We start from the raw sequence: 14,517 nt of genomic DNA, 5'->3' as shown, positions 1-14,517 counted from the left end.
GTCCCTAATTTGTGTGTGAGTGTGGTGGTAAAAGGAGATTGGCTAGAGCTGCTACAATTATGGGAAAGAGTTAATATAACCATGTTTTAGTAGTTTGGCTTGGATTCTCGGCTGGCTTTTAATCACACACCCTACAAACCAACTGTGTTAGTAGTAAGGCGTGTGTGTATGCACCAAGTTTTTTTTCTTTCAAATTCACTCTGTCTAATCATTCTTCAGGCCTTCCTACCCTTTGTTTTTCTTGCCTAATTTACACTCATTTCCCTTCCTCCGTATGTGTCCTGCATTATTCCCCTTCTGGCTATCCGTTTCTGCATGGGTAGTTGTGCTTTCCGGCTTAATTCAGAGACCTACACACTCTCTCTCTCACACACACAAAAGGTAGTTTCTAAATTTAACCACACACCTCCTGCCAAAAGTGTGAGCACCGCTGTGACAATTATCCTGCTTGTAGTAGCGTAACTGGCTTAAACAAAACCACACACACACACACACACACACACACACACACACACACACACACACACACACACACACACACACACACACACACACACACACACACACACACACACACACACACACACACACACACACACACACACACACACACACACACACACACACACACACACACACACACACACACACACACACACACACACACACACACACACACACACACACACACACACACACACACACACACACACACACACACACACAAAATGATACCCCTTGTTACCTTGAGTTCTAGGAAGAATGTTTTTTTTTGTTTTTGTCGCAAGCCTCCACTTTGAACAAAATTTGAGAAAAGGTTTAATACATTTAAAAAAAATCGATATACAATCTCTCAGTCGACTTGTGAAGTCTCATTTATGCAATCAAATGATCACTACCCTGCAAACATGCATTTTCACTAAAATCTTAAAGAACACATATTTTGCTCATATTCATGATTCAAATGTGTATTATGAGCCTCAACTATGACATGTCTCCATGCTTTAATGTTCAAAAACGTCTTTATTTTCTCTCTTCTCTCTGTGCTGCTGCAACACTTATCACCCTCCCAAACCAGAGCCCAATCTGCTCTGATTGGTTAGCTGGCTGGCTTTGTTCTGATTGGTCAACTGTTTCGAGATGTGCAGCGCTTAGCTAATCATGTACAATGTGTTGGAGCGCTAGCCAATAGAAGCTCTAGTATTATATATTGATGTCCCTATGAGTCGAATGGAAGCGTTCAGGCTTTATTTAATAATAAATACACTACTGATTAGCATGAACAGGTGCTAAACAGTAAGTAAGTAGTCAGCATACAACTGGATACATGAGACGCGGGTTATACTGCAGGATCTGTTTGAGAGTTTGAAAGACATTTTCTTCAAGACTTCAAGGTAAAATGGGGGTGATTTAATCATAAACAAACAAGTGTTTTGTGGCTGAAATAGTCTTTTAAGCTGGTTTAAGATTCATATAAAGTGTAATATCTTGAGAGAGCTGGTCTGATTTAGGAAGCTGAGTCAAAAGAACGTCTGCACTGGATTGATTATGAGGGTGTTCTGGTTTAAGGAAACAAACAAGATGAATATCAACTACTTAAAATGTTAAGCAACGAAGGACGATCAATCACAAGTTGACACTGGAGATGCATTCTGATGCCGAGGGGGTCTGTGTTGTGTTTCAGCTGGATCTGAACACTGTCATGTCTGAATACAAGACAAAAGGTCCTGACGGGGTCACACGCGGACTCAGGAGCCAAAGATTTATAACAGACACAATGTACCAGAGTTTAGAACAAGCACTACTTATTACAACTTCTTCAAACATTCTTCTCTGCTTAATTCCTTCTGTATTTCCTTCTCTTTGACCCCGTGTCTGCACGTGTGTGTCTTTCCTGTCCTTGCTCTCACATTATGTTCCTTACAAACTGTTCTTAGACATCTGACTGTTGGACTGTCACCACCTCAGGCTTTAATGTCTAATTGTCTCACCACCCACCTCTGAAACACAGTAGCAATTTCCATGAAAAGTTCCCAAGCGGGATGAATCATCTGCGATCACAGTGAAGCCTTATACTGCAACCTTTTCCCCCTCACTTGTCTTAAAAACACCTACCAGTGTGCGCGTGTGCGTGTGTGTACAACAGCATACATTTCCCTTTACATTTTATTGCGATGAGGTAGTCACGTTTCACGTGGCGTGGCCGGGCCTTAATGACAGAGTGTTTGAGGAGGCCGCGCCCCAAACATTTGGCTCTATTATACACCAGCCCACCGCACCAACAACCAATAACTACATCTTAGTGGGTGGTGGAGGGTGGGGCTGAGTGGAGCTCTGCCCAGTGAACAGTGCACACACACACGCTCTCTCCCTCACACACACGGGAACATCTGAATGAACTCACAACAAGTAAATGACATAACCAGATCTGACCACATTTTTGAAGTCATTTTTAGCCCTGGATCTCGGTTAAAAATGCCAACATGTGGAATGACTTTTAGCCTCCAAAAAGGGGAGGCAATGGGCATAATGAGTGTTGTTCTTGCTCTATACAGTTCACTGTCAAAAATCCAGGTGTGACAAAAGTGTTTTTAAAGAGGACATATTATGCTCCTTTTCAGGGTGTGACATGTCTCCATGCTTTAATGTTCAAACACTCTTTATTTTCTCATACTGCCTGTGCTGCAGCACCTCTCTTCACCCTCTGTCTGAAACCAAAGCCCAGTCTGATCTGATTGGTTAGCTGGCCGGCTTAGAGATGTCCCGCCCCTTAGGCTTTTACATATGATGTGTTGGAGCGCTAGCCAATAGAAGGGTATAGGTCACAAAGTGATGTCACTATGTTACGGAAGTAAACAAAGGAGTCCAATGAGGCGTTTCAGGCAGGAAACTGCAGAAACTCCTTCCTGAGGGAACTTTGGGAGTTTAGCCTTTGCAGACTATTTACATGCACCAGACTTATATAACACAGTACAAGAAAGTGAAAACCAAAAAAAGCGTAATAGGGCCTCTTTAAACCCTTCTTGGAGGTTGTTTGTAATACTATCAGAGAAGGTCTAAGTTCTACAATATTGATTTTACCTGTGCATCCTTTTACTTGGGAAATACGGATGCAGAATCAGCAAAAGATGACAATCTGTTACAAATCTTGATGATAGTGAGTAAAAGTACAATGCAAGGTGATGGCTCTGTAAGGAACCTCCCGCTATTAACCAATGAGTAGTCATAATTAAAAACATTCATGGTATGACGTTCAGTCTAAGACAGGAAAATTACAAAGGTGATGCCTTCTGGAGAAATTGGGTGATAACTTGTCTTGCACCTGATATACTGTGACTAAGGAAAACAATGATTGCTACATTTATAATCTTTGGTGGACGACTCGTACCCCTTTAGTTATTTTTTACGTTTTATTGTTTCTTTGTTGTTTTTTATACCTCTATCGCTCTCCCTGTTCTGTTAAGGTATATATATAGATTTCCCCCCCTAAAATAAAGACTAAACATAATGTCTAAATTATAATGAATTTTTAAGGTACTTTAGTCTCAGTTTGAAGACAACCAAAGGTATTTTAATACCTGGAGAACTCATAACCATGTTCAATTTAGTACCAACTTTTCAAAGTTGGTCTGATGTCTTTGCGACGGCCTTTAAACATTACCTGTAGGAGTCCCTGTAGCTCATGGTGTCATGACCCGAGTCCTCCTGGTCCTCCTCATTCACCTTGAAGCAGACCCTCTTGATGCCGCCCTGCTCCACTTTGTCCTGATCAGAGCCGTCCTCACAGGGGGCCAGAGACGGGGGCTGACTGGGCTCGTAGACCGGAGGCTCCACACCCTCCCCTTGGAGTTGCGTGGGCTCCGTGATAGACGACAAGAGGCTAAAAGGAGACAAAAACAAAGGTTGAAAATTCAGATGAGATATGAAAACACATTTAACCAAACATGGCTGAAGCTTATGTAACACATTTTTAGCATGTGTGTTTTTAAAGTATATTTTTGTGGTTTTAAAAGTGTTGATAGCTTCAGCTATATAAAGTGTACTAAATGTAATAATAAAACATTATAAGGCTTCTATTTCTATTATAAGACACTCTGCGCAGAGGCCTTCACAATCAAACATACACAAATATTCAGACACATTGTCACACCCCTTCCTCGGCACAGACACACAATATGTGTCTCTTTCTCTTGATGTTATCCTGGCCTCACTCCCTGTTCCTGTACTGGGCCCGGCCCATAAATATTTTGGGCCTGAAGAATGTTCCTTTTGTAAACCCTGGGCTTTAAACAAGGCAAAGGGCAGACAGACAAAGACAGCCTCGGGAGGCTGCTGCGGGGAAAACAGCTCGGAGCTTTTTATTTAGAAATCTCTAAATGTCACCGTGAAGGCTATGAAAATAGTCTACTCTCACATAAACACGAGGGGAATGCTGTTATTTTGTAACAGCACCAACTGTTAGCGCTGAAGATATTTTCTGAATGGATATGAGTAAACACTTTTCTTCTAATTTGATGGATGACATTTTTCATGGGGGTGGAGATAAAAGATTTATAAGGAATGGCAAAACATTTATAAAGTGATAACAGAGTGGTGCAGGAATGAGTCCTAAACCCAGATATTAGTGAGTATTCTCAAAGTCAATGTTTTTTTTTTATGTGTTTTTGGTAACATTTAGGTTCAAATGATTTAGTTTCACTAAATGAACTGTAGCACTTACACATCTATCTGGGCCACATACTGCCTCATCTCCCGCACAGCGACGTCCAGGCGGCTGTATAGGTGAATGTATGCATCCTGGGTCTCTGTATCTTCCTGTTTGAGCAGGAAGCTCAACCCGCCTTCACTGTGATTGCTCCGCCGACTGTCATTCAACCCCTCGCCTCCATCCACGCTCACATCCCCACTGCCATCCAACTCGTCCTCTTCCAGGCCGGAACAGTTCCAGGAAGGAGCGCCCATGCTTGTCACACAGTGCTGGATGTGGGACATGGGGTTGAGTTGAGCTACAGGACAGAGAGGAGAGGAGACGATAAACATGTTTGCAGTGGCTGAAAGGAAACATCTCTGAACATTATATCTACCCCAGATGTTCAAAAACCCTATGAAGTTACGCTCCTGCCTGTTCTTCATTTAGAGTCGATGAAAAACAACTTCTTAAAAAGGCGCTTATGCAACTGATACGCACGGCCAGAGAAGGAGGCTAAACTGTTGACTTGGGTTGGAAGCCAAACTAAGCTGCAATAACCTGAGACATCACAAAACTGTAGACTGATTAAGTTCTGACTATGCAACCAGGGTGTGTGCTATGAGTACACAGCAAGCATTACAATGTAATATATGTATAGCCTGTTTTTAAATGTTATTAACAATCCACAAATTCCTTTAAATGCAAGGATATGGTGCTGGAAAAGGATGTTTTGTATCAGGTAGTTAGGTAATAATCCTCATTGATTCATTATTTTGCCAATAATTGCTACTGCCACTAGACAAAAACATTATCTATGTTGCTGTTTGAACACACAGAGCATACACTGAAAAGCACCATAGAAGAAGATCTTGACGGTACAACTGCCAGGCAGATGTCTGACTTACAGCTGGTGCTGAGAGGACAGACGAGGATCCTGGAACAGGGACAGCAATGCTAACTCTTAATTGAAAACAAGCTGCATTTTGACAGCCATATAGACAGAAGACAGGATTTCCGTGTCTATGGATGAAGTATTTCTACTAGTTTAACCATCTTCTTATAATTATTTTGGCGACATTACATTCAATTTGAAATCTTTCTCTCCCCTTTGACCTCTTGCAGCAGTAGCATTGACAAACATTTTTACGCCGCCTCAAGGCAGCGTTTTCACTGACATCATTCACTTCTCATGTCAATAACATGGGTAAGGCCTGGGGCTAATGGAGTGTTAATGGCAAAGCACTTATCTAATTTACTAAGGGGGAAATCCTTGTTTAGACCTTATTGCTACTTTGGCCGGGGTCAACATTGCAGCGGGATTTAAATGGTCGTGTAGGGTAATTAGTCAGAATGATCACTGAGATGGTGTTAAGTTGGTCAAAGGGGATGGTTCTCTTCAAAGCTTAGTGGAGGATATGTGACAGGGAGCTCAAATATTATTGGATGATGGTGTGTCGTCTACCTTGGTCAGGATCCAGGCCATATATGGAGTTCTTGCGCCCAAAGCGGATGCTGAAAGTCCTGCCAGCGGAAGTAGTGCTCTTGGGGTTAGACACCTGCATGAAGTTGACTTGGCAGTTGGTGGGAACAAAGTCCATGCAGCCCAGTGGGTGAGGACGCAACCCCGCCTGCCTGAAGGAGGGCCACGCCTTGTTTCTCAGCTCCTGGGCAAACTGTGTAAAAAAAGGGGAGACAGAATTTAGCTTGGAGAAAACATGACAGACCGCTCTAATGTTTGCACTGTGGGACTATAATAAGATAATTCCCACTTTCACCACAATTGTTAAAAGAGTGGAAAATATGACAGAGACATAATGGTAGACTAATTCATGTAATAGTTTATTAAAGAAGAGAATTCATGTCAAAATTATGTTTAAGGACAAGGGAGATGTCCAACTTTTATTATCACATTTCTTATTAGGTGTCAGGTTTGACAAGTGTAAAAAGATGAGCTGTATTTCGCAATAAAGCTACATTTCATGATCAGGGATGCAAACTCATCACGAAGGAAAAAGGTGACAATGATTGTTGATTGTTTAAAGTTAATATGTGGAAGTAGAGGACATGTTTGTATGTAGCATTTGAATTTCACAGTGTCTGTGTGTTGAAGACAGTGTATACGTGTTTTTCAGTACCTGCTTATAGCTGCCTATACGCCGCCGGATGCTCTCCAGCTTGGTGTCGCAGATTTGTCTGAACTCGTACTGAGGCATGGTAACGACTCGGTCACTCTGGGAGATGAGCTGGCTGCAGTTACGAACAAAGAGGCTGTCATCGCCGGAAAACGCCTCCAGGATCTGTAGAGACAAGATAAAAGTTGGTAAGGATGGAACACTCTCCTACAATAAAAGTTTCAAAAATGTTGTCGATCACAATCAGTAAAAATAGCATTCTGAGCAGCAGCAATTGCATTTCCCATCAATCTAAAACATTCAGTTTTCCAATACTAACAACCAAAAACTAGCAGTGAGGCCAAAAAAACTTTTGTTTCTTTTAGTTCCTGTCATAATAGTGAAAATTGGACAAACACCAGTGATTCACAAACTGGTGAACGGCCAAGTTGGGATCTTTTATGATACATGAGCTGTGATGTTTTAGAAGCTGAGAACATGGAAGTAATTTTAACAACTGTTATTCAATTTAAAGTCTCATTAAACTGTAGAAAATGTGAAAAAATAGATATGAACAATTTCTTTCTTTGACAATGCAAGGGGTGTAACGTTTCAGCAAAAAGCTCACCTAGACTACTCTTACTGTGTTAGAATGAACATAAAACATCAAATAAGCTGATTGCTAGTGTTTAACCAGAGACAATGGAGAATGATGTCCTTAGAGTCTGCTACCATGCTACATTTAGCTACAAATTAACGGCTTATACCTCTTTTGTGCCTTTTCTGCTCTCTGATTCTAGCTTAACATAATTACACTTTAACTAATTCTACAACAACTACCTTAGCAGTGAGGCTAAAGCAGCCTTTGGGCTCCACCATTTTCTCCAGAACGTGGCACTTGATGCCTGCGGTGCTGACGTATTCGTAGACCACGCCGTGCTCCAGGTGGACGTTATCTACCGTCAAACTGACCATAGGAAGTTCATCGGAGAGGGAAAGTCTGCCCAGCTGGTGGTCTGTGGAGCACAAATGTCAATATGTCATTCTCACAATTCTTGATTTTTATCAAACACATCGATATTGCGACTTTATTGTAGGGTTGATTATCTGCAAAGGAGGGGGGCGAGGCACGAGCGTCATGTTACCATGCTGTTACCATGCCACGGTAACCTCTCATTCCCCTCATAGATGGAGAGTTGCCCTGTTACGACCCGGCTCAAAAGGCCACAACAAAGAGGATACAGACCATGTCAACGGTTAACAAAATATGTTTATTTTAGCAAAACCAAATTAATTAAGTTCAAAACCAGTAAAGTATGAGGTGTGGATGTCCGTGGTATCAGTAATAGCAATAACAACAAAGTCACCTGTGACCCACGTGACTACGGCTACATAGGCCGGCGTCATTAGTGGATCGGTTCCCAGAATGTTCTCGCGAGCACACAGGAATTCTGAGTGACCGGAAACTCTGGCGTTCATCCGGGACTCATAGAACCGTAGTTACAGCCGTAACTATCGTTCTATTTCGTCCATACTGACCGCCAGAGGCGGTGCTTTCAGCACTGGATGACTATACCAACCATGTCATGAAGACTCCGAACCCTTGCTTACCTAGCTGGACGCAGCGGAGCTCGGCAACAGGACCACGCCCAAAGGATGGGGAGTGGCGACGTTGACCCGGTAGAACCTAGAGAATGTGCCAGACGATGCCCAAGACGCCGCAGCGCAGATGGTCTCCAGGGACACCCCTCTCAGGGCAGCCCAAGACGTTGAGATGCTCCTTGTAGAGTGACATCTCACCCCTGATGGCAGGGGGCGGCCACTGGCCCCATAGGCATGTGAGATTGTATACACAACCCAGTGGGACAGCCGCTGTTTGGAAAGAGCACAGCCCCTTCTCGTACCGCCATGGCAGATGAAGAGCTGCTCTGACTGTCGTATATGGGCCGTAGCACCAAGATACGCCTCTAGGGCACGCACAGGGCACAGCAACTCAGGCGTGCCGTTCTCCTGTGGGACGTTAAAGCGCGCCAGCTGGATAGGCCGATTGGATTGGGCTAGTGGAAGCACTTTGGGCAGGAACGCCCCGTTCGGCCAGAGGGCAACACCCGAGCCATCGGAGTTCCACCTCAGGCATGTATCGCTCACGGAGAGGGCATGTAGATCTCCAACTCGTTTCCCTGAGGTCATGGAAAGCAGAAATGCTGCTTTTAAGGACAGCCACTTAAGCTCCACCTGGGCTAGGGGCTCGAAGGGAGGAGATGAAAGGGCATCCAGCACTAGGGGCGAGTCCCAAGCCGGAGCCCTCGGGGTGCTAGGGGGATGCTGCCGTAAAGCCCCTCTCAGGAAAAGGGACACCGACCTGTGGCACCCCGCCGTGGCGCAGTCGACCCGAATATGTCTGGCAGAAATAGCAGCCACATAAATTCAGAGTGGAGTGAGAACGCCCACTATATAGAAGGGACTGCTGTCTGGGAAACAGCGTACATGCTGTCCCAAGGAACACGCACATTCTTGCCCCCCAGTTGGGGTAGAAAGTGCGTGAGTGCAAGCTGCACAGCCCAAAGCTCTAGCACGTTGACATGGCGTGCACCCTCCTGGGCAGACCACTGACCTTGAACGGTCCTGCCCTGCCCTACTGCACCCCACCCTGAGAGGCCTGCACCAATGGTGACAGTCTCCTGGCGGGATGGGATGGCGCCCATGGGCACACCCATCAGGAGATGGGCCCTGCACCTCCAGTGTGACAGAGAGTGGAGGCAGCGCTGCGACGCCCGGACTTTCCTGTGCCTGTGCCACTTGGCGTCCAAGTGAAGGCTGTTCAGCCACATCTGCATGGGGCGCAATGACAGCGGGCCTAAGGGCCCAACGGCCGAGGCAGCCGTCAGTCTGCCCAAAGGCCGGAGGAACTGAATATAAGGCACCATGTTGCCCGGCCCATGTAGAAGTAGGCATCCCTCAAGTCCACGGTTGAGAACCACTCCGCCTGTGCATGTGCTGTGGTCAGCATATAGAATGGCAGCACCTTCAGGAATCTGTTGATTCCTCTGAGGTCCAAGATCAGGCGAAATCCGCCGAGTTTCTTGCTCACGTGAAGGTACGCCGAGTAGAAACCCCTGGGCTAAGCTGAGGGTCTACTGGCTTGATTGCGTCCTTGGACAAAAGGACGGACAACTCTTGGGCCAGAGCTAGGGCCTCTGCCGGATCGCTGACGACTGTCATTTTGGCCCGGCCGAAGGCTAGTGGCCGGAACTGCGGTTCGTACCCCTGGGTTAAGGTGAAAACCACCCAAGGGCCGGAAGTACAGACAGCCCAGTAACTGGAGCCTAACCCCCGGCCTCCGGTGCCCCCTGGGCCTGCTGGGAGTGGGCTGCCTAGCTACAGGGCAGCTGCCCCAAACAGCTCCCCTGGCTTGACTGGCACACTACGGGGACATTTCTCCGACAGTGGTGACTGAGCAGGTCAAACCTGACGACGAGTCTGCACCAATAAGGACATAACTCGTCCCCATTCCCTAGACATTAGGGCAAAGGCTTACAGTGATGCCTCACTGAGGCCCAGCAAAGAAGGCTCAGCCGGAACCTGCTGCAGAGAGGTAGAGACAGCCAGTATCAGCATGGAGCTCCCTCAGGTACTCCTCTAAAGGAGGAACAGTGGGAGTGAAAAGAGGCCAGGGTTATGCCTGAAGAAAGCGCTAGCCTGAGCCGACTTGGCCCGCGGAACCTGAAGCTGCAAGCGTACCAGGGCCGCACGAATAATGGCCACCATGGAGGCGTCCTCCGTGCCCTGCAGAGAGCTCTGAGCAGAGGAGTGGGAAGCCTCCTCGTGGGTGAGCGGCCCACAGCCATCCCTCCATCAAGTCGCCGGGAACGGCCAGACTGACCTGGAGGAAGTTTTGACGAGGAGAGGTACCACCTCTGCGACTCTAGCCACTCTGAGTGCCCGAGGCATGAATCTACAGCTCATGCAGGCGCTTTGCGTGAGACCCTCCCTCAAATGCTCGAGGCCAAGGCAGAGGGGAGCAGCGGTCATGGCCGTCCTCGGGCTCAAGAGAAGCCATACAGGCGCTACATGAATGAGCCAGTCTGTAGGTAGGCAGGTGCAGCGTACCCGGGAGTGGGCGCGAGAACACAGCCTTCCCCACCTACCTGCTGAACGGAAAGAGTAGAGCAGTGCTCCTACTTGCCGAACACAAAGAGGGATGTAACTACACCCATGTTACCGGCAGAGGGAGCGGGAGCGAGAGCACTGCCTTCACCTTGCTGGATTAAATAAAGACGTTTAACAGGACAGCTTAGCCGGGCGGCTGCTGCTATAATCAAGCAACACATCTACCAGGAGCGGGGGCGAGAACACTGCCTTCACTGGTTGAGTTCATAACGAATGCCAGGTGCAGCGTACCCGGGAGCGGGTGCGAGAACACAGCCTTCTCCGGCGACCTGCTGAACGGAAAGAGTAGAGCAATGCTCCTACTCGCCGAACACAGAGAGGGATGTGAATGACCTACACCCACGTTGCTAGCAGAGGGAGCAGGAGCACTGCCTTCACCTAGCTGGATTAAATAAAGAAGCTTAACGGGGCAGCTTAGCCAGGCGGCTGCTGCCAAGAATCGAGCAGCACGTCTACCAGGAGCGGGGGCGAAAAACACTGCCTTCACTGGATGAGTTAAACAATGAAGTTCAACAGAACATGCCAGATGTTAGCCAAGCGGCCGCTGCTAACTATCCGAGCAATACGTTACAGGGAGCGGGATCGAGAACACTGCCTTCACCAGCTGAGTTTAAATAAAGAAGCTTTAACAAAACATGCAAGATGTTAGCCAAGCAGCTGCTGCTAACAATCAGAGCAATACGTTACAGGGAGCGGGTGCGAGAGCACTGCCTTCACCAGGTGAGTTAAATGAAGAAGCTTTAACAAAACATGCAAGATGTTAGCCAAGCGGCTGCTGCTAACAATCAAAACAATACGTTACCGGGAGCGGGAGCGAGAGCACTGCCTTCACCGGCTGAGTTAAATAATGAAGCTTAACAGTACCGTTGTTTATCTCTTTTTGTATTTCTTTGTCTTTTTTTTTGTTGTCTTTTCTTAATTCTCTGTCAAAGCGTCTTTGAGTTTCATGAAAAGCGCGACAAAAAGTCCCATGTATTATTATTATTATTATTATTATAGTACACGCAAGACGTTAGCCAAGTGGCTGCTGCTAACAATCAAGCGAGATCAAGTCAAACACAAATGTTTAAGACCAGATAACTAGCTTCTAAAGAAGAGAACAGCACAGAGCCGTAGTTACAGCAGTAACCATGGCCAGTGCTTACACGGCATAGAACCGTAGTAACAGTAGTAACTATGGCCAGTACTTACACGGCTTAGAACCGTAGTTACGGTAGTAACTATGGCCAGTACTTACACGGTTTAGAACCGTAGTTACAGTAGTAACTGTGGCCGGTGTCTAAAAGTGTCAGCCAAACGGCTGCACACTAGATAATATAATATTGGGAGGATGAAATCCTCTTTAAAGTCCATGTAATGTCCAAAATAAATGTTATTCTGTGTTAATAAATCGCTTCATCACTTTCCACTGTTTCATTTGACATATCAACATCAATGATTCTTTCCATAAATACCCCCCAAATAACATGAAATGTGTGCCACTTTCCCGTGTTATTCCGCTCCGGGAGCGAAAAGCTTGCCAGCCATTAACCCAGCTGTGTGACGTCACACGTGGCAAACACCAGCCTCGTCTAGATTGTTTGTTTTGTATCCTTCCGCTATTTTCGCTCAACATATGTGTTACCGGACCTCGCTAAACTTTTTTTATCTAACAATTCATGATGGGGAAGCGATGTGGAGTTGTGAGCTGTGAATGTTTCCTGATTGCTATAAACATTGATCATGGGTGCTGGAAGATTGTGCACAAAACTCGGGTAAGAATTAAGTTACTACAGGTGTTATGCCAGCTTGAGCTAAATGTCACCAGAGTACAGTGAACTTGCCTAGTGACTGAAATATATAAAAGTTGAAGTGAAATAAGTAAGGCCAAAAATGAATTACGTCTGAATACCTTTATTATTTTTACCACTTTTAATTATTTGTGGGCTCGCACATACCAAAATAGACTAATGTACACTGCAATAAAGATCAAATGATACAAGTGAAAAATTAACAAAAGAACCCTTTTTTATTTATCAAACAGTAAATTAATACAATCTTACAAACTTGTGATTTGGAAAATGTTGTTATATTTACATGTTTCTTTGGAAAAATAATATTGTAAATGATGTACTTTGTAAATTATTTACATCATGCGAAACCATTTTAACCAGTTCAGCTGCATGACTTATGTCAAATTACAGATTTGGCCATTGAAATCCCTGATAGCGGCCTCCCGGTTCAGGGTAAGTCTTCCGTATCTCGGTTACAGCACATGCAGGCAGCGGGACTCTGATTTTTGGGCCGAGTACACCCCAGCACCAACGTACAAACTGTCGATAAGCTGTATATCGATATTTCCTAATGAAAAAAATGTATACAGATTATAAATATATTTGGAAAAAATAAAATGTTATGTAGTACTATTATGTAGCAATGGTTACAAATTGGCTTATAACATGACATTTGTATTTTATTTGTACAAAATAAATATGAGGTTATACATGACTGCTTGACAGAATCATAGACCTCTTATATATTTCCTCACATGTGTAGTTGTTTCTTTTCCCAAGCATACATTGAACTTGCATACACAGAAAAAATAAAAGCCAAGCTGTTTTTGACTGCTTGAAAGAGTTTAATGGTATCTTTAAAAGTGTACCATATCTGTAGCGACTAAAAGTATTATATGAAAGCAAAGCTGCAATAGGCAGTTGGGTCAATCAATATTTACTTACTGGTGTAGTGGGCCATCAACTGCTCTGTGTTGTTGTTTGTATTGAAGATACGCTATTTTCAGTGTCCAAACACTGAGACAGCCTTCTCTAAAGCCTGGGTGGCTAATAATGCACCTTGGTTTCTCGTCGGTGTCTTCTATCTGGCAGAGTCCTGCACGGGTCTGATTTTCAAGACCCGCTCCCGCCCCGCACCCGTGACGTGCAGTACCGAACCCGCCCCGCTACCCGCACATATTGCCAATTAGTTCCGCAACCCGACCCGACCCGCCGGCACAAGGTCCGCAACCCGACCCGAACCCGCATATAAGCAGTGACAACGTGCAATTATTAACACACGCAGTTGCATATTTGGCTCAAAAAGCCTGGGATGTTGTTTATTTTCTCCATCTAGGTTGACACCAAAAGCCTCCCAGACGTTGGATTTCGCTCTTGAAGAAGAGTTATTGAAAATGGTGTATTCTCCGCTAGAGAGCTTCACCTCAGCCATTCAGAATGTGGTGCGCTCAGCAGCAGATAGATGCGCTGCAGAGGTTATGATTATGCTCGGTCCCGCGGAGGAGAGGTCTGAGGATTTAAACATTAAACTAAAATATTATTGTTTAAATATATTTATTATGCAACACCCGCAACCGGACCCGCATCATCTTTGTTTTACCCAGAAGCGAACCTGGAAAAAAGCGTTTGAAAATATACCACCCGCAAATCACCTTTTTTGCGGGTTACCCGCGGATACCCGACCCGATGCAGGACTCTGCTATCTGGTCAGTAGGTTGCAAACTGTCTATTTGTTCCATCACCTGTCAGATCTCTCTGCAGCATACACATTCAT

At 45.3% G+C, this 14,517-nt stretch overlaps 1 protein-coding gene across 1 annotated transcript in view; it reads right to left on the bottom strand.

Moving 5' to 3' along the window:
• prex1 (phosphatidylinositol-3,4,5-trisphosphate-dependent Rac exchange factor 1) overlaps positions 1-14,517 on the bottom strand; it is a 105,782-nt gene that overhangs the window by 16,855 nt on the left and 74,410 nt on the right. Inside the window, exons 18-28 of the mRNA XM_079673649.1 lie at positions 10,543-10,684; positions 10,384-10,440; positions 9,893-10,040; positions 9,289-9,798; positions 8,602-9,202; positions 8,413-8,488; positions 7,642-7,829; positions 6,826-6,987; positions 6,153-6,363; positions 4,721-5,006; positions 3,662-3,880 (exon numbers count right to left, since the gene is read on the bottom strand). Coding sequence (XP_079529775.1) covers positions 3,662-3,880; positions 4,721-5,006; positions 6,153-6,363; positions 6,826-6,987; positions 7,642-7,829; positions 8,413-8,488; positions 8,602-9,202; positions 9,289-9,798; positions 9,893-10,040; positions 10,384-10,440; positions 10,543-10,684 — 2,600 coding nt within the window. The remainder of the gene's footprint in view (positions 1-3,661; positions 3,881-4,720; positions 5,007-6,152; positions 6,364-6,825; positions 6,988-7,641; positions 7,830-8,412; positions 8,489-8,601; positions 9,203-9,288; positions 9,799-9,892; positions 10,041-10,383; positions 10,441-10,542; positions 10,685-14,517) is intronic.

The sequence above is a fragment of the Notothenia rossii genome (genome assembly GCF_949606895.1).
Source record: "Notothenia rossii genome assembly, chromosome: 4".
NCBI classification, from domain to species: Eukaryota; Metazoa; Chordata; class Actinopteri; order Perciformes; family Nototheniidae; genus Notothenia; species Notothenia rossii.
This window is presented reverse-complemented; position numbering and strand designations above follow the sequence as displayed.